Source organism: Bubalus kerabau, chromosome 1, assembly GCF_029407905.1.
Source record: "Bubalus kerabau isolate K-KA32 ecotype Philippines breed swamp buffalo chromosome 1, PCC_UOA_SB_1v2, whole genome shotgun sequence".
Taxonomy (NCBI): domain Eukaryota; kingdom Metazoa; phylum Chordata; class Mammalia; order Artiodactyla; family Bovidae; genus Bubalus; species Bubalus kerabau.
In genome coordinates, this window is record NC_073624.1 from 43,406,914 (window position 1) to 43,429,759 (window position 22,846).

Consider the following 22,846-nt stretch of genomic DNA (forward strand, 5'->3'; position numbering starts at 1 on the left):
ATCTGATCTGATAGTAGCTTTAATCATTATTATATATGTATGTTGACAAAAATTAAATTAATGTGTATATTTGGGCAGAATAAGATACAGATTTAGATAAAACACATGAATATCTGGATTTATTGGGGGGGAAATTTTGCTTATTCCTAATCTTGGGGAAAAAAAGGCCATGGCAGGATATTTTCATAATTAGGCCTTTAGATTAAGGTTGATTTCATTATAACAAGTCAATGAGATCCTCTACTGATTATGAATGAAAATTCATCTGACACATTTACTAGAGTCAATAAAGGTTATAGGAAGGATGATCTGAATCAGTCTTGCCTCAGGCTAAGCTCAACCGTGCACAGCATAGTGCGTGGCATACATAAGTGTCTTTTAAATGAATGAATAAATCAAGGAACAAGAAAACAATCAAAAACAACAGTTCAGGGTACAGGATCAGATTTAGTTCATCTCTTCATTCAGTCCATAGTTCTCTTATATCAAGTAGGCAATACATAGGGACCTCCAAAGTCAACATAAAGACTTAATTTAATTGACAGGCTTTCCTGACATCATAAACCATTAAATTCAAGCTCAAACTGTTTTTGAAGAGCTGCCAAATATTCCCTTAAGGGTCTGTAGCTTTCTTTAGCATGCATTCAGACATTTACAGGAAAAGTTTGCCAAAAATTATGCCCAAAGTGAAGAATGACTTTCTATGCTACAGATAACAGATGTAGGAATTCTTAAACTCTCCTACAAATTAAAAAAAAAAAAAAAAAGAATTATATTTCTAATCTGGGAAACATAGTTGGAAAATGCTATTGTTTTTCATTTTTACAAGTGAGAATCATATGACTTGTTTATTTTTCATAATTCTAAACTATAAATCAAGATTTGCTCACCATGACAATCAATATCTTTTATCCTCTAATACTGATGTTTACTAACAATATCCTCTCCCCACCCCACTCTCATGACAACTAAAAAACTTAAGAGCTGTCACTGCTAATCAGATTGTCACTGGCTAGATTACTCGAGCCACAGTAGGCTCACAATGCTGTCTGCGTACCTTTCTTGGTTTGAGTGACCAAATATCCTTATTATCTCTCTGGATTCTTTTAGTCAGTGTGGCTAGAACTGCAACAATTTTTCCCCCATTTTCTATGGCTCTATTAATCCCATTCCTTTTCTCTTATGTTACAAATAAAAGCTATTTAGAAAGCTCTTAATGAGTCGGTTAGTTTTCTGTTCCTTCCTTCTTTCCTTCTCTTCCCCTTCTTCATTTAATAAACATTTACTTTATATCATATATTGCATTAGATCTTGATAACTCAGAAGACAAATATGAAAATTATTTTTTACCTCTGGGAGCTTACATTCTCATAGGAAATAGAGACATATAAATCAACAGTTACAAAATAATGTGATCCCTATTGCTACAGAGTGTGTTCAACATGTTTCAGGAACAGAGAAGACAGAGCACCTAACTATTCCTGCTTAAGAGAGAGTTTTGCAGTAGAGGTGATACCTGATCAAAGATGGGGAAGCGAAGTTCTGTAAGCAAGCATATACTCCTTCATTTATTTAATGGTCTGAACCTCAACTATGGGCAAAGCTAAGGATATAGTGGTTTAGTCGCTAAGTGGTATCTGACTCTTTGCAACCCCATGGAATGTAGACCGCCAGGCTCCTCTGCCTGTTGGATTTTCCAGGCAAGAATGCTGGGGGGGACTGCATTTCCTTCTCCAAGGGATCTTCCCGATCCAGGGATCAAACCTACATTTCCTGCTAAGCCGGCGAATTCTTTAACTCTGAGCCATCTATCACAATGAATAAGAGTGTGTTCCTGTCCTAATGGTTCTTACTTTATAGCAGGAGACAAGGAGTAGGACAACCAGCTACATAATTAATTAATTGTAACTGTAATGGTGCTACAAAAAGGTATAAGGTGCCAAGAGAACTTAAGGGGACCTGGCTAAATGTTGGAAGGGTGGTGAAAGTGGTGGTCAGGGATGGCTTCTTTGAGGAAATCATGTTTAAAATGAAATCTGAAATGTCAATAGAGAGGAAGGAAAGCAGAAACAGAAGCTGTAGCGTGGAGAATGAAAAAGACAGGCAGCAGGGGGTCAGTTACAATGTATCCTTTACTCTTTACTCTTCATTCCACTCCACTCTTCTTTGGGATCAAAGTAAACAGTAAACTGAGCTTTATAAATAGCTATATAATAGTTATTAGCCTTCAATTATCTGAAAATTTATATATCAGATGTTTTATTTAGGACATATACACAAAATGGAATCTTAATATTTCACAGAACATGCTTAAAAAGCTATTGACCACATTTTCTTCCTAACCATTCCTAGGTTCACCACATTCTTAAGTATAAGCTCTGTCTACTAGAACATTACATAGACAGTCACAGACGCTAATACACAGTTTTCATTACGAGATTTGAAATGGGGGGGGGACTTCAGCTCCATTTGCATTGCTTTGTTTCATTTAAGAGGAAAGGTATGGATCTGAAGCAAATTTGCCAACTGTTGACATCTGTTACTTCTTGGTGGTGGGTATATGATATTTTTTTTCTCTCTGCTTTATGATACTTCCATTTTTTCCCCCACAAAAATCTGTGAATCCACAACCAAAAGAGATATAAAAGCAATTAATTCAGAAAATTTCAAATGTCACATACCTATTTGCTGTTACATATGCATTGCACTCATATACGGGATTTTTTTGTTTGTTTGTTTAACAAGTTTCATTGCTTTGGGGGACTTAATTTGTATGAAATTAGTGTCACACGCTAGTAAAGTGATGTTTAAAATTCTCCAAGCCAGGCAATACGTGAACCGTGAACTTTCAGATGTTCAAGTTGGTTTTAGAGAGGAACCAGAGATCAGATTGCCAACACCCACTGGATCATGGAAAAAGCAAGAGAGTTCCAGAAAAACATCTATTTCTGCTTTATTGACTATGCCAAAGCCTTTGACTGTGTGGATCACAATAAACTGTGGAAAATTCTGAAAGAGATGGGAATACCAGACCACTTCACCTGTCTCCTGAGAAACCTATATGTAGGTCAGGAAGCAACAGCTAGAACTGGACATGGAACAACAGACTGGTTCTAAATCGGGAAAGGAGTACGTCAAGGCTGTATATTGTTACCCTGCTTATTTAACTTAAATGCAGAGTACGTCATGAGAAACGCTGGGTTGGAGGAAACACAAGCTGGAATCAAGATTGCTGGGAGAAATATCAATAACCTCAGATATGCATAAGATACCACCCTCATGGCAGAAAGTGAAGAACTGAAGAGCTTCTTAATGAAAGTGAAAGAGGAGAGCGAAAAAGTTGGCTTAAAGCTCAACATTAAGAAAACTAAGATCATGGCTTCTGGTCCCATCACTTCATGGCAAATAGATGCGGAAACGGTGGAAACAGTGGCTGACTTTATTTTTCTGGGCTCCAAAATCACTGCAGATGGTGATTGCAGCCATGAAATTAAAAGACAATTACTCCTTGGAAGGAAAGTTATGACCAACCTAGACAGCATATTCAAAAGCAGAGACAATTACTTTGTCAACAAAGGTCCGTCTAGTCGAGGCTATGGTTTTTCCAGTGGTCATGTATGGATGTGAGAGTTGGACTGTGAAGAAAGCTGAGCTCAGTAAGAATTGATGCTTTTGAACTGTAGTGTTGGAGAAGACTCTTGAGAGTCCCTTGGACTGCAAGGAGATCCAAACAGTCCATCCTAAAGGAGATCAGTCCTGGGTGTTCATTGGGAGGACTGATGTTGAAGCTGAAACTCCAATACTTTGGGCACCTGATGCAAAGAGCTGATTCATTTGAAAAGACCCTGATGCTGGGAAAGATTGAGGGCAGGAGGAGAAGGGGACAACAGAGGATGAGATGGTTGGATGGCATCACCGACTCAATGGACATGGGTTTGGGTGGACTCCGGGAGTTGGTGATGGACATGGAGGCCTGGCATGATGTGGTTCATGGGGTCGCGAAGAGTCGGACACGACTGAGAGACTGAACTGAACTGAATGATCCTTATTTAAAGCTCCACTTTGTTAGCAGAATGAGTGATACTATAGAAGGAAGTAACTTACTGGAGTGGAATTTTGCTAAAGCTAACAACAAAGCTTTCTACCTTTAGGTGGGAATAAATTATAGATTCATACAAATGCACTTACTAATAAATCAAAGAGGAAATTAAGGGCAGTAAATCTATGACCCAAATGCATACTAGTTTAATGGAATGCTTTTCAGAGATTTTCAAGGAGTACTAGCAAATCCTTTTAGATCTGTAGCAAAAAACAAAATGCTGTATTGTGTTTAAGCATCAAAATACAAGCCTACAAGTCTATTCTTCAGAGGGAAATGTTTCCTGTTTACATAAAATAACTCAGAGACAACAGGTAAAGAAAATATTAAAGACAGTCAAGGAAGCAGACAATTGCTTTAGAGATAAATGCTGCTGCTGCTGCTAAGTTACTTTAGTTGTATCCGACTCTGTGCGACCCCACGGACGGCAGCCCACCAGGCTCCCCCACCCTTGGGATTCTCCAGGCAAGAACACTGGAGTGGGTTGCCATTTCCTTCCCCAACGCATGAAAGTGAAAAGTGAAAGTGAAGTCGGTCAGTCGTGTCCAAGTCTTTGTGACCCCATGGACTGTAGCCTACCAGGCTCCTCCATACATGGGATTTTCCAAGCAAGAGTACTGGAGTGGGTTGCCATTTCCTTCTCCAAAAGATAAATGCTAGACAGAGGCAAAGGTTAACACAGATATCTTACTATTAAGACATCCAAATGATTAAAAGTAATAAATACATCAAGTGCGGCATTTTGTTCAAATGACTGTGGATTCATATGATAATAAGAATCTAGTTTTGGACACCATTCTGACTTCTCACAGAATAATTTATAAATACTTTGAAACATACTACTAATTTAAGAAAATTAGTGTTATCTATTTACATTCTTAACCATTCTTCCAATGTTTCATTTAGGTACTCTTTTATATCATTAATATCTTTCCATTAATTTTCTGACATAAGCAGCTGATAATTTATTTTTTGTCACTGCTTTTTGCTGACTATTTTAGTAAGAAGCTTGTCTGTACTTCTCCAAGTCTCATAAATATGACTAACAGTTGTATTCTGCTTAAAATCTACAGCATTGTCTTCACCAAAGATGAGGCTAGGCCCTACAGTATTAACTTCTAGCAAAGTGACATCTCCTGTTACTCTAGTATAGGGCAACAGTTTAGAGAAGTAACTATACCATGCTCTGTAAAGAGTCAAAGTCAAAGTACCATATGCCTTAGTCATCTGTCCTTAGAAAAGGTACCATGAAATTCCCTTCTTGGAGTAACATCAGACTGGAATGGGTTTACTGTGATATAGAAATACCATATCCCTGAGAGCAGGTGAAAACCAAGTTATTAAAAACATATAGTTTTTCTTTGGTGGAAGTAGCGTGCAGGTGGGAAAAAAGTGAACTAGAGAGTAAAAATAATCTGGATTTAATCTCTGAGACTCCCTGTACAACTTTGGGCAACTAACTTAATCTCTGTAAAATATGAATAATAATCCTCACTCGGTATGTGTAAGCAAGTATGTGAAAGTAACACATATAAGGGACCTAACAGGTATCTACTAAATATTTTCTTCCCTTAGAGTATCACATCATAATGGGATCCTTTGGTTCCACCTTTAAAATACTCATAAAGAACCACATCTATGTGTCTTAGTCCACCTTTAATCATTTTTGTCCCTATGGTGCCTGATCTCTGATTTGCTTACTTTGGGACCCCCTGATTTTTATAACTGCAGAGTTCATGGAGATACAAAATATTTTCCAGATTTCTAAGAAGAACTGTTCCTAACTGACCTGAAAATTATGACTGACTACTTTTAAGAACCTCTAATGGGACAATTATGACCAATTGTATTTTTAAGAACCTCTAATGGGACTTACAATCACCACTGGTAACTCATCACATTATTTTAAATTCCTTATAAACAAATTCCTACTAACGTCTAAATGAGGCACTTAAGTTCCTTTCCTACCTTACCATGTGAACATGATAAATTACAGACCCATCATATAACATTCTTTGAAATATGAAAACTGTAATCATGTACCTTCCATCAGGCTCCTCTCCAGGAAACAAACTATTATCACTGTTATCAAAGCATCTATGTATTAATTAATGCAAATTCACCACACAGCTTAACGGCAGGAAAAGAAAACGGGCTGCTTAGGGGCTGTTGTATGTACTAATTAGCTATGGGGATCTTACGCAAGTTACTTAGCTTCTCTGAGCTTCATTTTCCACATCTGTAAAGTAAGGATAATACTATTTAAAAATTTTTTTATTTAAAGGGTTAAATTAAATGAAATAATGTATAAATTCAAAATATAGTCACAACTGTCATATTAATAAAATAAAAAGAAGGCCTTGAAGAGGAGAAAAAAAACCACATACCATGTTTACTGCATCTTGATCGAAAGGGTTCCATTCTATATTCTGAGGATAGTGGGCCAGAACTTTGGATTTGAATGTTCTTCTCAAAGGACTCTGGTCAAAATTTTCACCTACAACAGATAATTAATAATTAGTTAATATGCAGAATTTTTTCGAAAACGTGTCATAATTTTATTTTTATTTTGTAGATACACTGAGTGATAGTGTTGAAATCTGATTCAATTTCTACCTCTAATAGTCTGGCTTGTAAATTTTTCCATGGACAACTAAAAAGGAACTTTTAATAAGAGACGTGCATTTAAAACTTCATAATACAAATTTTAAAATCCTGGCTAGACAACTGATACTAAAAATCAAGATATGCTAAAATAATCCTTGCTGTGACCTAATTACTGTCCTCATTTCAACACATGATGGCCAAAAAAAAAATCCTATTTGGAAACATTTAACTCACTAAAGAAACATTTCAAAATAAACTAACTGTAACTAAGATTCTGAAATTTTTTACATATATAAACTTAATGGTGCAGTGCCCAAAGGAGGCAAGTTTGCTTGAGTTTTCACAAAATCCTCTGATAAATGTGATAAACGTGACTGCATCTCCATGCTTTTACAAGAATTAATAGAATCAGAAACATCAATACTGAGTTGTCTGGTTTAGTAAACAGGACACATTAAACAACACTAACCTCTAAAAAGAAGCTATTCTAAGCCAAATTAATCACCTGTTAAAATCCTGAAAAGGTAAAAGGCTATGCTTTGATCATTACATATAACAAAATTCAGTAAAGCTGTCAGTTCAGTTCTTTAAAGTCCTTAACCAAATTAACTTCCGTGAGACCTGCTGCCTCCAAATGCCTTAGTTTCATAAAATATTTTAATATGGACGGGTCTTAAATTCTCAGTGTCAAAAAGTTGAGATTAAGGAATTAGAAAGACCTTGGGAGCAATACCATCTGTCTCTTGTGGTTTTTTTCTACTTTTTAAGTTCTAATTACAAAACACAAGCTGATATATTCAAAGATAAATGCTACTTACCAGTAATTGAACAAGCAAAAATATCATAAAGCAATTCATGAGTCACATGTGGACACCTAGTTAGATTCAGTTTCCATCTCTGGTAAAAATCTAAAAGATGTATCCTAAAACACCTTTCAGTGCGAAACTTAACAGATCTCAGATGCAGGGAAAAGTCACACTCTAAAATTTTGTTGGAGATTGCAATATAAAACACACAGGAGTGTTTTTGAATATAGGCACATAATTTAAACAGATCTGTTACAACAACTAACCTATTACTTCTAATTTAGGCCTTTGGCTAACAATCTTTTTCCTTTGGATTCCTCTTAGTTATTTAGGCAAGCACTCCATCTCTCTATCTTTCTACCTCATATTTTCATCTTCTAAGTGACACAGTAAAGAGCTTTCACTTCTAGAAGAGAAACTGTCAAAGGTGTCCCCAGTGAAAGTTTATCAATTTCTGCACCATGCTTCTAGGGTATGTGAACATGGGAAAAGTCAGTGGAAAATACGAAACCGTTCAAGAGTCACTATGTCCAAAGAAATGAGTCAGGGTTCACAGTTGATTTCACAAAGAGTAAATGGTATCTTTAAGCTGGTACTAGATTCTTATGCAAACACTAAGAATTTTTAGATTATTTACTTCTTCATTAAAAAAAAAAGGTTATATTTCACTTCAGTTTAAGTCAGAGAAAAAGCAAAACTAGAATCTCTCCTGGTTCTAAGGTTTATGCTGCTGACTGTGCCAGTGACACAGCAAAAGGATGATCTCACCTTAGACAATAACCAGCCATCAAGAAACCCTCTCCTTTACCTGCCCTCAAATACCAAAAATGCTTATTTTATCATTCACAAATGTAAATAAAATATGAAATACTGCAGGGGCAGAAGAAACAGCATATAATGAGGATATAAATCCTTGCAACACTTACCTTTTAATGAATTTCTGCCTGAGTTTGGTTAAAATAGTAACTTTATCTTCATTCATATATCAAGTTATTAATGTGACAGGAAATAAATCAGAAAAAGTCATGACACTGCTATTTTCAACATAATTGTCCTGTTAACTAAGGAACACCACACCCTAGAGGAACAATGAATCAACCAGAAGAGAGAAAGAAAACCACCTTGAGAGAAAAAGAATTTCACAAAAACAAAACCCCATGAAACAGAAATACAAATCTAACAAAAGAAAAACAGAACCATCACCACCACCGCCACCACTACCACCACCACTTCTTATTAGACTGCTCTAAAAGAGGGGGGGAGATCATTGGTATATATACAGCTGTCTTGGCAAATATTATTTTGAAGAAAATGTGGAGAGAAGCTGACTGAAAATTCTGACAACACTGTTAAGGATTTAGACGTGAGTAAATGCAGCTATTCCTATTAATATCAGTCAAAGAAAAGAATCGTGGAGATGACTTTTGGAGATGTGAGACAGGGGAACAACCTAACCTTTGCATTTTGAACCCATAAACCTCTAACTTAGAATTTACTGTTAGGTTAACAGGAAAAATGAACCAGTCTAAGAATCTGGATTCCAAGGAAATGGAAATTACATAAGGATGCTTTAATTAACCTAAAATCCACCTTTCAAACACTATCCTGAAATAAACAAGGATTATAAATTTGTGCAATTATTAATATCCCCCGCAACAAGTAGACTTAATTTCAAGTAATATTGCCAAATAACCTCCTACTAAACTTAAACTACAATTAAACCTTTCCTCCTAAGAAAATAGAACATATCTGCCAAGAGAGCTTAAAGACTAATGAATTAATTTCTTCAAGGCTTGAAGCAAATGAGATCTTTACAAAAATTAAGATGCAAATAAGAGAACAGAAATACAAAATAACACATTTTTTTGCCTAAGCAAAACTGAATAATGAAACAATTATGATGAACTTGGGGTGAATTAAAATAATAACTTCTAACACCTCAACTTTTTATTTTTACCTGAAGTCGTATTTGCAGCATCTTGGCTCTTGCCATGACGATCTGCTTCTAGCCATTGGTACAAAACTACATAATGTAATAGAAACAAAAAAGCTTTTATGAACAAAGAAACACAAACAAAAAAGCAATAATGACTTTGAAGAATGGAAAATAAGAATTAAAAAAATTAAACAAAAGCAATTAAACATGAGACATTAACATCAACAGAACACAACACCAATAGTATGTAGCTTATAGACTATTAGTGATAAGAAAGCAAAGAGAATAAGTAATTGCATTTTAATGTAATAAGTGAAATGCCATTTAAACATCTGTAACAATTATTCATATGGGAAAAGGTGCATGTTCTTTTCTTAATGCTAATTTAAAAAGAAGTATCAGGAGAAAGCTAATGTTTCTATAGCAAGATATAATAAAATATGATAGTAAGACTAAATGACGAACTATGGAAATTGCATCCCAACTTCTGTAAACCTATCAGATTGGCTGAAGTTCAAGAAACTGACCATACCAAAATCTGACAAGTATGCAAAGAGACAGAACTCTCATAAATTGCTGGCGGTAATGCAAGAAGGTATAACCCCTTAGGAAAGACAGTTTGGCAATTTTTACAAGGCTAAACATAATCCATATGATCTTACAACCCCTGTCTAACCAGTAGAAAAAAGTCAGACAAATTCCAGGAGGAGCAACCTACAATATACCTGGATGAATACTTGTCAAAACTGTCAAGGTCATCAAAAACAAGTAAGGTCTCAGAAACTATTATAGCTGAGAGGAACCTAAGGAGAGAAGAAAGGTGTAATGTGGTATATTGGATGGGCTCCTCCAACAGAGAAAGGACATTAAGTAAACACCAGGAAATTTGAATAAAGTATAGATTTTAGTTAACAATAATATTGATTCATTAATTACAATACATGTATGGCACCACCCTAGGTTGTAATTGATAGGAAAACTATGTGCATGGATGGAGGGGTATGTGTGAGAACTCTGTATTAGCTTCTCAATTTTTCTGTAAATCTAAAACTGTTTCTAAAAATCAAGTCTGTTTAAAAATTTTTTTAAACAAGTCTTTAAAACTTTTACAAATTGTAAAGTTTAAATTTTAAAAAATTTTTAAAAATTAAAAAATGATTTAATGTAAGGACAAAAACATATATTACATCCAATCTTTTAATTATCCTATCTTTTGTAAATTACTATGCAAACACAAGCTGAAGTTTGGTCAGTAGAGATTCCATTAGTCAACTATCCTCTTAGGTACTTTAACTAAGAAATATCAACTCTTGGGGAAAAGTTTTACTACAATGAGGATACAAGCTATTAAAATATTCACACCTGGGGGTGAAGGGGGGAATTTACAGTAGAGCTCTGTGACTAAATATAAACTATGGCATTTCCTCTTTCTGGGTCAAAAGAATAACAACTATAAATTAGAGAGGGGAGTAGCAGAGTAGAATAGTATTGGACTACTCCAAGCAGCAAAAAATCTCCCCATTTGGAAAAGCGAGCACAAACTTTACTACTGATACTGAATATCCTTCTTATAAAAATGAGACACAAAGCAGGGAAGCTAATCCATTCAATGGTCTGACAAATCTGCCCAGCTCTCATCTAAAGCCTAAATCTGCCCTGATAAAGGTAGAAACTCTTGGTTGTGTTCAGAGTATTGCTGCCATTATATTTACCAACAGTCCCAATTATTTCATATAGCCGTTGTTTCTGGATTCATTGGCCAAAAATAAAAAAATATGAAAGTTATTTCAGATCATTTTATTCTGACCAGTTATACAGAAAATGGTACATAAGCAAAAATAATGTTAATAGATTTGAGGTTCAATTATTTTATCACTACCTCCAGATAACCAAAATCCAATTAACTATGGTCTAAATAATTGAGAGAACTTCCAGTGAAATAAGTGTATCTGCTTCATGCAAAGCTATAATGAGAATCACCATTAGACCAAATTTGGATTTCAGTCTACTTTATAGCATATATATTTAAAAAGATAATGTATAACTACAAAAGAAATGTGACTAATATTTCACTTAACATACAAAAACGTATACAGGCAGGTCCAGAAGGACTGAGCTCTAACATTTCTTTAACTCTCACAGTTTCTGAAATATGGCATATTATAAAGTGTCTGAGCCTCCTTTCACTTTGTAGATGACGTCAGAATATCAATAATATACCTCTTTCCCCTGTGGTTGGGAGCACAAGATCTGACCTTCTGGAAGCTCCACGTTTCCTTTCAACTGGCAATGGGAGCAGGGACACTGCCCCTGCTCCAGCCACTGGTGAGGATTTCTCTAGTCTGGCATTGACATTGTAAGCAGAGAGAGATCTGTGAATCTCGGAGCTATTTCTCAGGCTGAATGTCCCCGTTATGTATTTCTTCACTCATTTCCTCTCTGAACCTTCTCACTCCTAGGGCCCCAGTGAATTCCCTCCCTCATTATCCATGTCCACCACAGCCTATTTCTGAGCAGGGTATTTCTCCACAAAACAAGGCCAAGGCTCCCAATACTTCCCTATGTGCCTATCCCTGAAGGATGTCACTGAAGTCTAGATGTTTTAAAGAAAGTTTGTTGATGGGAACAATGAAAACAGAAGGGAAGCTGAAACAGGTAATCTCTTCCACCCTGTCTTTTTTTCATTTTATTCCTTTTCTCTCTAAAGGGAAGTTAAAACATAGACACACACACACACGTGGACAGAATACTCACAATCAGTAAATCTTCCTCAGTATGATAACAAAGGTGACAGAAGTAAGTGGAGACACTATGGATGCTACCTATGATGAAACCCATGCTGAGGCAAAGAAAAAGGGACGATGTGGTGGTGACAACTCCTCCTTCCCATGTCTACCTCCAGAGGTCTCCAAATGTTTGCCTCCCAAGACCCAACCTGAATTGGCATAAGCGGGAGCTGGGAAGGGGAACACTAGGGCAGCAGTGGGATTTCCCTGGTGGCTCAGACAGTAAAGCATCTGTCTAAAATGCAGGAGACCCGGGTTCAGTCCCTGAGTCGGGAAGATCGCCTGGAGAAGGAAATGGCAACCCACTCCAGTATTCTTGCCTGGAAAATCCCATGGACGGAGGAGCCTGGTAGGCTACAGCCCATGGGGTCGCAAAGAGTCAGACACAACTGACTTCCCTTTCACAGGGAAAGAGGAGCAGGCGTGGGTGAGGAGGAGAGGGTACCATCAGGGTGATAAATAAAATAAGGGGGCACTTCTGTGACATTCATAGAAAGACATTTGCTACACATGTGCTGTCTCTACACCACAGTAAGCTGTCCTCTTCAAAGTAGGTGCCCCAGGAGGCTGCATACTCAATATTCATTCTGATGATCCTACAACTAAACACCTCTGAACAGGCAATGTATAAGTAGAGACCTTATGAAGTAGTGACCACCACACAATTAACACTCGGAGCTTACTACAGGCAGGTGCTTAAGTGCTCTACATATATTAACCTGTTTTATCATCATAATTACTATATGAAGTAGATCCTATTACCATTCTCATTTTACTGATGTAGAAACTGGGGCACAAAAAGGTTAAATAACTTGCTCAGGTCAGATAACAAGGAAATTCAAACCTACGCAGTCTGACTCCAGAGTCTGTGCTCTTAATTCTATGTACGAGGTCATCTCAGGAAAGAGTATTTCTGCCAAGGGAAATAGCAAGTGGACAATCCCAACGGTACAAGTGAGCTTGTCCCAGCTGAGCTGCAGTAAGACCAGGACATAGATGCATCTAGTGAGGTGGTAGAAGATGAAGTCAGAGGTTCCCAGGAGCCAGATAAAACAGGTGAGGACTGTAAGCAATGGTAAGGATTTCTGATTTTATATTAAGTATCACGGGAAGCCCCTGGAGAAGGAAATGGCAACCCACTCCAGTATTCTTGCCTGAAGAATCCCACGGACAGAGAATCTGGTAGGCTATATAGCCACAGGATCGCCGAGTTGGATATGACTGAAGCAACTTAGCACACATCGCGGGAAATAATTGGAGTATCTTCCACAGAGAAGTGACTTTGTTTTAAAAAGATCACCCTGCCAGCTGAGAGAACAGTTTATAGTGGGCAAGAGTAGAAGGAAAGTGATCAGTTAGGACCTTCTGCAACAGTCCAGGTAAGATATGATGGCAGTACAGATTAGAGAGATAGTAAGTGCTAGGGTGGTGAGAAGTGATAAGATTTTAAATATATCCTGAAGGCATAAAATAGATGATTTGCTGATGAATGAGATGTGAGAGAAAGAAGTAGTCAAGAAGGATATTGTGATACCATGAATTTTGATCTAAGCACCTGGATTAACAGTGTAGCTACGTACTGAAAGAAGGAAGATGGAGGTTTTGCTGGGGGGAGGATAGTGGTCAGGCAGCTGGAATGAAGAATTCAGTTTTGGATATGGTAAGTCTGAGAAGCCTACTAGATATCCAAGAGACATTTTTGAGTAAGCATTTAGATATATGAATTTAAATTCAAGGGAAAAGTTTAGAAACTCAGGGGTCTACATAAAAAAGACAGTATTTAACATCACAGGGCTGGATAAGGTCACCTAGGAAATGACTGCAGATGGAGACAGAGGCTGAGGTCAGAGCCCCCGAGGACTCAAGCAACATTAAGAGGCTTGGAAGAGGAAAAGAACTGGCAGAAAAGTAAAAGAGAAAAAGCAGTCAGTAAAATAAGAGAAAACCAGAGGCATCATGGAAACCAAGTTAAAGCAGGTTGTCAACAACAAGGAAGTCACTGTGACCTGAACAAAGAGATTTCTGCGGGGTGTAGGGGTGAAAACCTACCTGGTATGGTTCCAAGAAAGACTGCAAAAGAGAGGAAGTCCAGGCAGAGAGTGTAATTAACCCTTGAGGAGTTCTGTTGGAAAGATGATAAGTGATAATACTGGAGGAGAATGTGGGGTTGAGGGAAGGGTTTCAGATTTTGTTTTCTTAAAGACAGGAGAATGTTAACACATTCAAGCAACATTTCCACTGTGCCTACACTGTGTCTGGTTCCTCCACAAGGAACATACATGACAAAACACCTTTGAGTTCCTCTGCATGCATTGGAGAAGGAAATGGCAACCCACTCCAGTGTTCTTGCCTGGAGAATCCCAGGGGCAGGGGAGCCTGGTGGGCTGACGTCTATGGGGTCGCGCAGAGTCGGACATGATTGCAGCAGCAGCAGCAGCAGCAGGAACTAAAGCCCCCACCTAGATGGAGAATGGTAACTCCAGGCTGAGCTCCAGAGTCCTGGAACACTGTCCTGTTACCTCACCACCAATCAATCAAAAGAAAGTCTGCACGCTGTGGAAGACAAGAAAGATGCTGAACCCGTTCCTGAGTAATTCTCCCTTTAAAAAATTTCATGGTAGAGAAAAATTCCTGGAGCTGGTTTTTGGACACAAGCCTGCTTGTGTCCAAAGTTGCTGGCTCCTGAATGCAGCAACACTTCCATTCCTACCAGCACCTGTACTGGCTTTCAAGCATTGAGCAGCCAAACCTGAGTTTGGTAATATTTATATGGGACACTGAATCCATAAGGGATTGCATCTTTTCTCCCTCTGGCACTCCTTGAAACAACCCCAAATCATTCTCACTGGATAAGCCATGCCAATTATCTTAGCACCAGGGAATAGCTATCACTGATCCTGAATTTATGACAGACAGCAGGTGCTCACCAACATCCCTATTCTCCTCTCCTTCCCAACATCCCTGCATCTGGGTTGGGGCCAAAAGACTAGCTCTTGCCAATGAAATGTGAGCAGAAGTGATGTGTATCACTTCCAGCCTGAGGCACACAATCTGTCTTTCTTCTGTGACTCACCAGCTAAATGCAAATGGAAATGGGGCTGTAAAGATGGAAGGTCACACATGGAAGAAACCTGGGTCATTGACTGTCTCTGCAAAATAGAGCCTCTCTCCACCTTGGCCTACATTAGACTAAACAATGAATGAGAAGTAAGTTTCTATTGTTTTGAGCCACTGATAGTCTATGGTTGTTACTACAGTAGTTAGCTATTTTTATGTTTCTGGATTAGCCTGAGTTTTAACTTGCATTAGTCTTGACCTTCTGACTCTAATGTCAATCCCTGACTATATACCACCTTCACTTCCTTGATGATGTTCTACACTGCCTGCTGCTGCTGCTGCTAAGTCGCTTCAGTCGTGTCCGACTCTGTGCGACCCCATAGACGGCAGCCCACCAGGCTGCCCCGTCCCTGGGATTCTCCAGGCAAGAACACTGGAGTGGGTTGCCATTTCCTTCTCCAATGCATGAAAGTGAAAAGCTACTGGGTTCAAATACATGATAAGTATAGTTTTTCAAATACAGGATAGAATTAGCCCATTTTCTGTGAATGCTCTTTATCTTTCATATACCAATCACTAAGCTACTAATCAAGACCAGAGGCATTAATTCATGATGGGCCTATTAGTCATTCTAAATCTATAAACTCTAAATCCAGTTTGCAATCTTGCAGGTATAGGCTGCTGGTCACAAATAAAATCAAGCAAAAGAAGGTAGAGGAGTCTCTAAAAATTCATAGGCCCTACTGAAGAATGTTCATGGATAAAGAAACCTGAATTCTGGTAATCCTAAAAGTTTATCTTGATTAAGAGCTTAATAAAGTACATCAACAGCAATCCAGTAAGTTGTTAATTTCTAAGAGACTCGTAATACTGAAGTTTATTCACTGGGAATCAAAAGAGTACACAATACAGATATTTTGCTTCAAACTCAACCAGAGGTATCCCAATAATCCTGGAGTTAGTGCAGGTATTAACTCTCCAAGGCACAGTTCCCAATAAGACTGCCCTGATTTCAGAAGTTCCACAGGCCACCTGCACTACTCACAGACTGGATATATATCTTGAAGTTCCCACAAATCCCTCAGGTTTGGCAATTAATAACCAAAATCACTGCAGACGGTACCTCCAACCACGAAATTAAAAGATGCCTGCTCCTTGGAAGGAAAGCTACGACAAATCTAGGCAGCATATTAAAAATTGGAGACATCACTTTGCCAACAAAGGTCTGTATAGTCAAAGCTATGGTTTATCCAGCAGTCATGTAGAAATGTGAGAGTTGGATTATAAAGAAGGCTGAGCATCAAAGAACTGATGCTTTCAAAATGTGATACTAGAGAAGACTCTTAAAGAGTCCCTTGGACAGCAAGGAGATCAAACCAGTCAATCCTAAAGGAAATCAACCCTGAATATTCATTGGAAAGACTGATGCTGAAGCTGAAGCTCCAATACTTTGGCCACCTGATGCAAAGAGCCAACTCACTGGAAAAGCCTGATGCTGGGAAAAATTAAAGGCAAAAGGAGAAGAGGGTGGCAGAGGATCAGATAGTTAAGAGAGTATCACTGACTCAAAGGACATGAATTTGAGCAAACTCCAGAAGACAGTGAAGGACAGAGGAGCCTGGCATGCTGCAGTCCATGGGGTCACAAAGGGTCAGATACAACTTAGAGACTAAACAGCAACAACTCACAGAAATCATGAAAGCACTACACTTATGATTATAGTTTTATTTTAAGGCATAGAAATCAGAAGGACTAGACAAATGAAGATATACATAGGTTGAGATCAGAGAACTTTCATGCTCTCTCTTTGTGGAATCAGGGTGTGTCACACTCCTACTCCCACCAATGTGTTAATCAACCAGGAAGCACCACTAAGCTTTGGTGTCTAAAGTTTTTATTAGGGCACCATTACATAGGCGTGACTCGTTAAATCATAGCCATGTTACCAAAACTCAATCTCCAACCTCCTCCCCTCTGCTAGGTTGGTTCTGTGACCAAGCCCTACCTGAAGTTATCTAGGAGCCCATTACTAGTTGCTTCATTAGGATAACACTCCTGTTACCAGGAAATCCTCAGGGTTCTGGAAGTTTTGCTCCAGGAACGTGGGACAAAGACCAGATAAATTCTTATTAGGCACTGTGCCTCCTACCACCAAGCATAGAATATAACAGTATATTATTTACTTGTAAAAAATCTTAACAATGAAACCAGGTTCTATGGTCTTCTGCTAAAGATGAAATAACAAACCATTCTGATCCTAACCCATGCTTGTCATAATATTCCTTTTGCAATAAAATTATGAACCAAGGAAAAAAAAAACTTTGAAAAGCCATTGAAATAGTATAACTGATATCATGAAACTCTCTAAGAGGAAAGGGTCCATAATTTTTAGGTTAATAATCAAGTAAGTGTCATATGTTCTACTGCTGCTGCTGCTGCTAAGTCGCTTCAGTCGTGCCCGATTCTGTGCGATCCCAAAGACAGCAGCCCATCAGGTTCCCCTGTCCCTGGGATTCTCCAGGCAAGAACACTGGAGTGGGTTGCCATTTCCTTCTCCAATGCATGAAAGTGAAAGTGAAAGTAAAGTCCCTCAGTCGTGTCTGACTCTTAGCGACCCCATGGTCTGCAGTCCACCAGGCTCCCCCGTCCCTGGGATTCTCCAGGCAAGAACACTGGAGTGGGTCACCATTTCCTTTGAGGAGGAGGGTTCAGGATGGGGAACACGTGTATACCTGTGGTGGATCATGTTGATATATGGCAAAACCAATACAATATTGTAAAGTTAAAAAAAATAAAATAAAAAAAAGAAAGTGAAAAGGGAAAGTGAAGTCATTCAGTCATGTCTGACTCTTCGCGACCCCATGGACTGCAGCCCACCAAGGCTCCTCCATCCATGAGATTTTCCAGGCAAGAGTACTGGAGTGGGTTGCCATTGCCTTCTCCTATGTGTTCACTAGTGTTTAGTAAATTATTTTTATATACAAGTGATTTTCAAATAATAATTATACCCAAGAAAACAAGGTTCTAGTTCTAGTAGTCTAGGGCAAATCACAATTTCTTTGAGCAAAAAATCCTCATACATAAAATACAGATTATTTTATTACTGTAACAACACATTATTAGCATGTAGTGTTATTAGATATCTATCTGCTGTGAGAATCATTTATCCAAAAAAAGCATTTTAATGTTACTATTCATGCTGCTTTTTATTATACAAAATAAAACGAATCTTTCCCTACTGCTAAAGAACTTATTCTCTGCTAAAGAGCCTACAAGAGAGCCACCCTTTGCCTTTAGGAACAAAAGAAAGCCAACCACCGTTAAAATATTTATAGCTGACAAGTAATACTACAGAGCTAGAGTTCTGAGACATTCAAACTGAAGGTTTTCTACTGCGTGACTCAATGAAGTACTATCTGTACAGAGAGAAAGCAGACCTTTCCCTCCATTTTCATTCATTACTATACTCACCTATACACACACATTTAGTTTACAAAGGAGTAGCAATTAACTCTCACAGGAACACCACTTTATTCCTCCTGCTGCTGCTGCTAAGTCGCTTCAGTCATGTCTGACTCTGTGCGACCCCACAGATGGCAGCCCACCAGGCTCCCCCGTCCCTGGGATTCTCCCGGCAAGAACACTGGAGTGGGTTGCCATTTCCTTCTCCAATGCATGAAAGTGAAAAGTGAAAGTGAAGTTGCTCAGTTGTGTCCAACTCTTCACGACCCCATGGACTGCAGCCCACCAGGCTCTTCTGTCCATGGGATTTTCCAGCCAAGAGTACTGGAGTGGGGTGCCATTGCCTTCTCCATTTATTTCTCCTACACTTTTCAAAAACAAAAAAATTTCTGCATAAGAAATCAATAATGTTCTCTGAAGGAGATATATAAATTATAAGACAGGGAAGGATACATTTGTTTTACTAACACTACTGCCCCATGGTATATGAAATTGTTCTAACATCAGCAAAATCAGGCAAAATAAGTATCAGTAATAGGATTCACTGGGAAAGAGAATATTCCTATAAGAATCAAAGAGAAGAAGTATTATTCCAACAATTACCTGAAGCTGCTGGTAGCTAGAATGTTCCACTGATGTGACCACCTCTGAGTCCCTCTGCATTGGTGTGCACATTCACCAAAGGCCTTCCAGGCCTCTGCTAATATGCTGAGTGTGAGCTAGAACACTCAGGCTTTAAAATGAACTAACTAAACTCTGTTTTAAAATGGTATTGAGGTTGAGCACAGATACAATGGTCCACATACACTAGGGGTGGGTGGAGCTGGGGGTCAGAGGGAATGTGACCTATATGATGACTAGACTTTCCCATTTCTACAAGGGACTGTGATTCCTAAAGCTACTATCTAGTATATTACGAAAGAAGAAAATCAACTTTGGTGGGGGAAGAAGTCCTTTCAATCACTTTCTGAAGTTTTCAAAATTAACATGAAACAAAACCCACCAAGAAGGATAAAAATGGGAGGGAGGAGTAGAATTTTCCTCTTCTCTATAGGAAAAACAATCTCTTCCTTCCTCTCTCCACCAGAAAAACAGAAGAAAACCCTCAAGATGATCTCTTAGCCCTGCATTTCAATTCACAATTCTTACTTCTCACCAAGACTCTCCACTCATCTATCTCAGTACCGGCAGCCTGAACTTCATTTTCAAAGCTTAACTCTTCTCCCCTAAAGGTTTTTTGCTGTTAACAGTGCCATAATCCATGTAGTTTTCAAATATTACTATCTACTAATCATCTCTGAGGAGGGATGAATTTAACACTAAGAATAATTCTATCAAAAAGGTATCACATTCACTACTTTTATTCTGGTACTTGGCACATAGCTTGAATAGCTGACTGACTAGGAGTCATTCTAGATTTAGATTCTAGATTTCTCCCTCTTCCCTCATCTGGACCCCACCCCTTTCCTTCCATATTCAAACAGTCATTAAAATTTATAATTTATGCTTCCTTACTATCCCTCCCAATCAGCCTTTCCTTTCTATTTTCACTGCCACTTTGTTAATTCTGAATCTCAAGCCAGGCTCAGAATACTTACAGTTTCCAAAATTCTAGTCTCCCTGCCACACACTGTACACAATTCCCTTCTAATTCCTCCTCCTCTCTCTTTCTCTCACTCACTCATTTACTCAATGAACATTTATAGAGCTCTACCAGCCAAGGCACTGTTCTAGCCTTGGGGATACACAGCACACAGACTGTATTTTCCAAAGACGGCCACAGCGATATCTCCTATCCACATGCTCTTCTGAAACGCCATCAGGAGGTGGAGTCCATGTTCCCTGCTCTTAAAGCTGGAAGGACCTTAAGACTGCCTCAAACATAAGCATACCAGAGAAATGAGGTTATGGCTTCTAAGGCTAAGCCATAAAAAATGCCAGGCATTTCCACCATATCCTCTTGGGACACATGCCCTTACAACACAGTCACATGCTGTGGGAAGAGAGAAACTGAGGGCCCAGCCAACAGTGAGCAGCAGCCTGCCAGTCCTGGAAATGAGCCACCTGCAAGTGTGTCCTCTGGCCCTGTCAGGCCACTCAGCTGACGCAGCATGGAGCACAGGCAAGGTGGCATCACCATGGGCTGCCCAAACTGCAGATCTGTGAGTAAAGTAAATGACCGTCATTTAAGCAGAGAGTTTTCTATCTGGTTTGCGATGCAATAATAAATAACTGGAACAAACAGTGAACAAAAAGGCAAAAAAAAAAAAAAAAAAAATCCTTGTCCTCATGGAGTTTATATTCTAGGAGGAGATAAAAATAATAAATTTAAATTATACAATATGTTGAAAGACAAAAAGTGCAAGGAAAGTTAAAGAAAAGAGTAGAGTAAGAAGGGCAGTACGGAGCACCAGTTGCAATATTAAATAGGGAGGTCAGGTGGTCTCATTAAGATGATGATGTCTGGGCAGAGACTCAAGTGAAGATAAGTGAATTAATTTTCTCTCTCAGGAAAATCAAAGTGAACTAAGACACCAGTCTCCTGAGTTCAGACCCCTGTCACCCAGAGCCCAGATTCCTGAGACGGCACTTGAGGACCATTGTGATCTAGCCCTTGCCTACATGTTCAGCTCCAGGTTCTGAATCTCCCCATTCCCTACACATCTGCACTTAAGTTCAATGACTGGCAGTTCCCTTTAAGTACTGTGGTCTTGTGTCTGGAATGTCTTCTTCCATCTTGATTTTCTATTACCCCCTTAATCAATTATGACAAACTTGGCAACTTAGAACAATACCCACACTTCTTATCAGTTTCTGTGGGTCAGAAGTCTGGGCACAGTGTGGCCCAACAGTTCCTTTGCTCCAGGTCTCACAAGGTCTTTAAGCAAAGAAAGAGTAAGGAGTTTTTTCAACATAAAACCTTAATTAGAACAGATAAGTTTTATGGTCCAACATCTTTTAAATTCCATGAGCTTAATTTTTAAGTAAATCACTATTGTACAAACATTGTACTAAATATGTATTAGTTGACATGTTAAAATAAAAACTTTCCTTGATATTTAGGTTCAGGACACTGCATTTTTCTTCTTGGTTGACACATAATATATAAACATAATATTTTTTGTTTTTGTTTTTTTTTTAAGAAATAGAACTGTTTAGGTTTTGGAACTCTGTTCTCATAATTGCTCTGCATATTGCTATCCACTTAACGTACTGTATTAAAACTGTTCAATCCTATCTCCTCCTTTAGACTTTAATCTATACAACATATTATTCATTCTTACATCCTCAGCACCTACTTAATACTGTGCCTGGTACATATGTTCATTAATGTTTGCTACATAAATAGATAAATGAAAATGAAAATTGTACTTGGACCTGAATCATATACTCCAGAATTTGGAAAACTTATTTAAAGAACTGATAGCTGTGAAAATGATTCACTTCCAAACTTTGACTATATAAACTGAAAAGTAATATAAGTAAAGGAATAAAATTAGTCCATTTTCTTTATAACATTTTATTTCTTTTCTAATTTGTACCAACTTATACATTAAAATTTGATACCTACCTTATGTCAAACATAAGACATAAGGATATTATTATCATATCATTTGCCCATGGTGGTATCACACAACCAGAACTTTATTATTCTTTGCTTTGAACCCAGGACTTCATGGCTAACTTTTTTTTCAAAGTAAACTTTAGTTTTTGGAATAGTTTTAGATTTACAGAATTGGGAAAACAAGTACAGAGTTCCAATATACCCTCCAACCAGTTTCCCCTATCAGTAAGCATTATGTTATAATTAATGAAGCAATACTGGCACATTATTATTAACCAAATCTATTCATTTTTCAGGGCTTCCCTGGTGACTCAGACAGTAAAGAATCCACCTGCAATGCAGGAGGCCTTGGTTCAATCCCTAGGTCAGGAAGATCCTCTGGAGAAGGGAATGGCTATCCACTCCAGTATTCCTGCCTGGAAAATTCCATGGACAGAGGAGCCTGGTGGGTTACAGTCCATGAGATTGCAAACAGTCGGACACAACTGAGTGACTAAACACTTTCACACATTATTCAGGTTTTCATAT

At 38.3% G+C, this 22,846-nt stretch overlaps 1 protein-coding gene across 2 annotated transcripts in view; it reads right to left on the reverse strand.

Moving 5' to 3' along the window:
• DENND5B (DENN domain containing 5B) overlaps nt 1-22,846 on the reverse strand; it is a 221,890-nt gene that overhangs the window by 112,567 nt on the left and 86,477 nt on the right. Inside the window, exons 2-3 of one of the 2 annotated variants that reach the window (XM_055573197.1) lie at nt 9,470-9,535; nt 6,487-6,596 (exon numbers count right to left, since the gene is read on the reverse strand). In XM_055573197.1, the coding sequence (XP_055429172.1) occupies nt 6,487-6,596; nt 9,470-9,535 (176 nt within the window). The remainder of the gene's footprint in view (nt 1-6,486; nt 6,597-9,469; nt 9,536-22,846) is intronic. The other variant, XM_055573205.1, reaches the window with a different exon arrangement.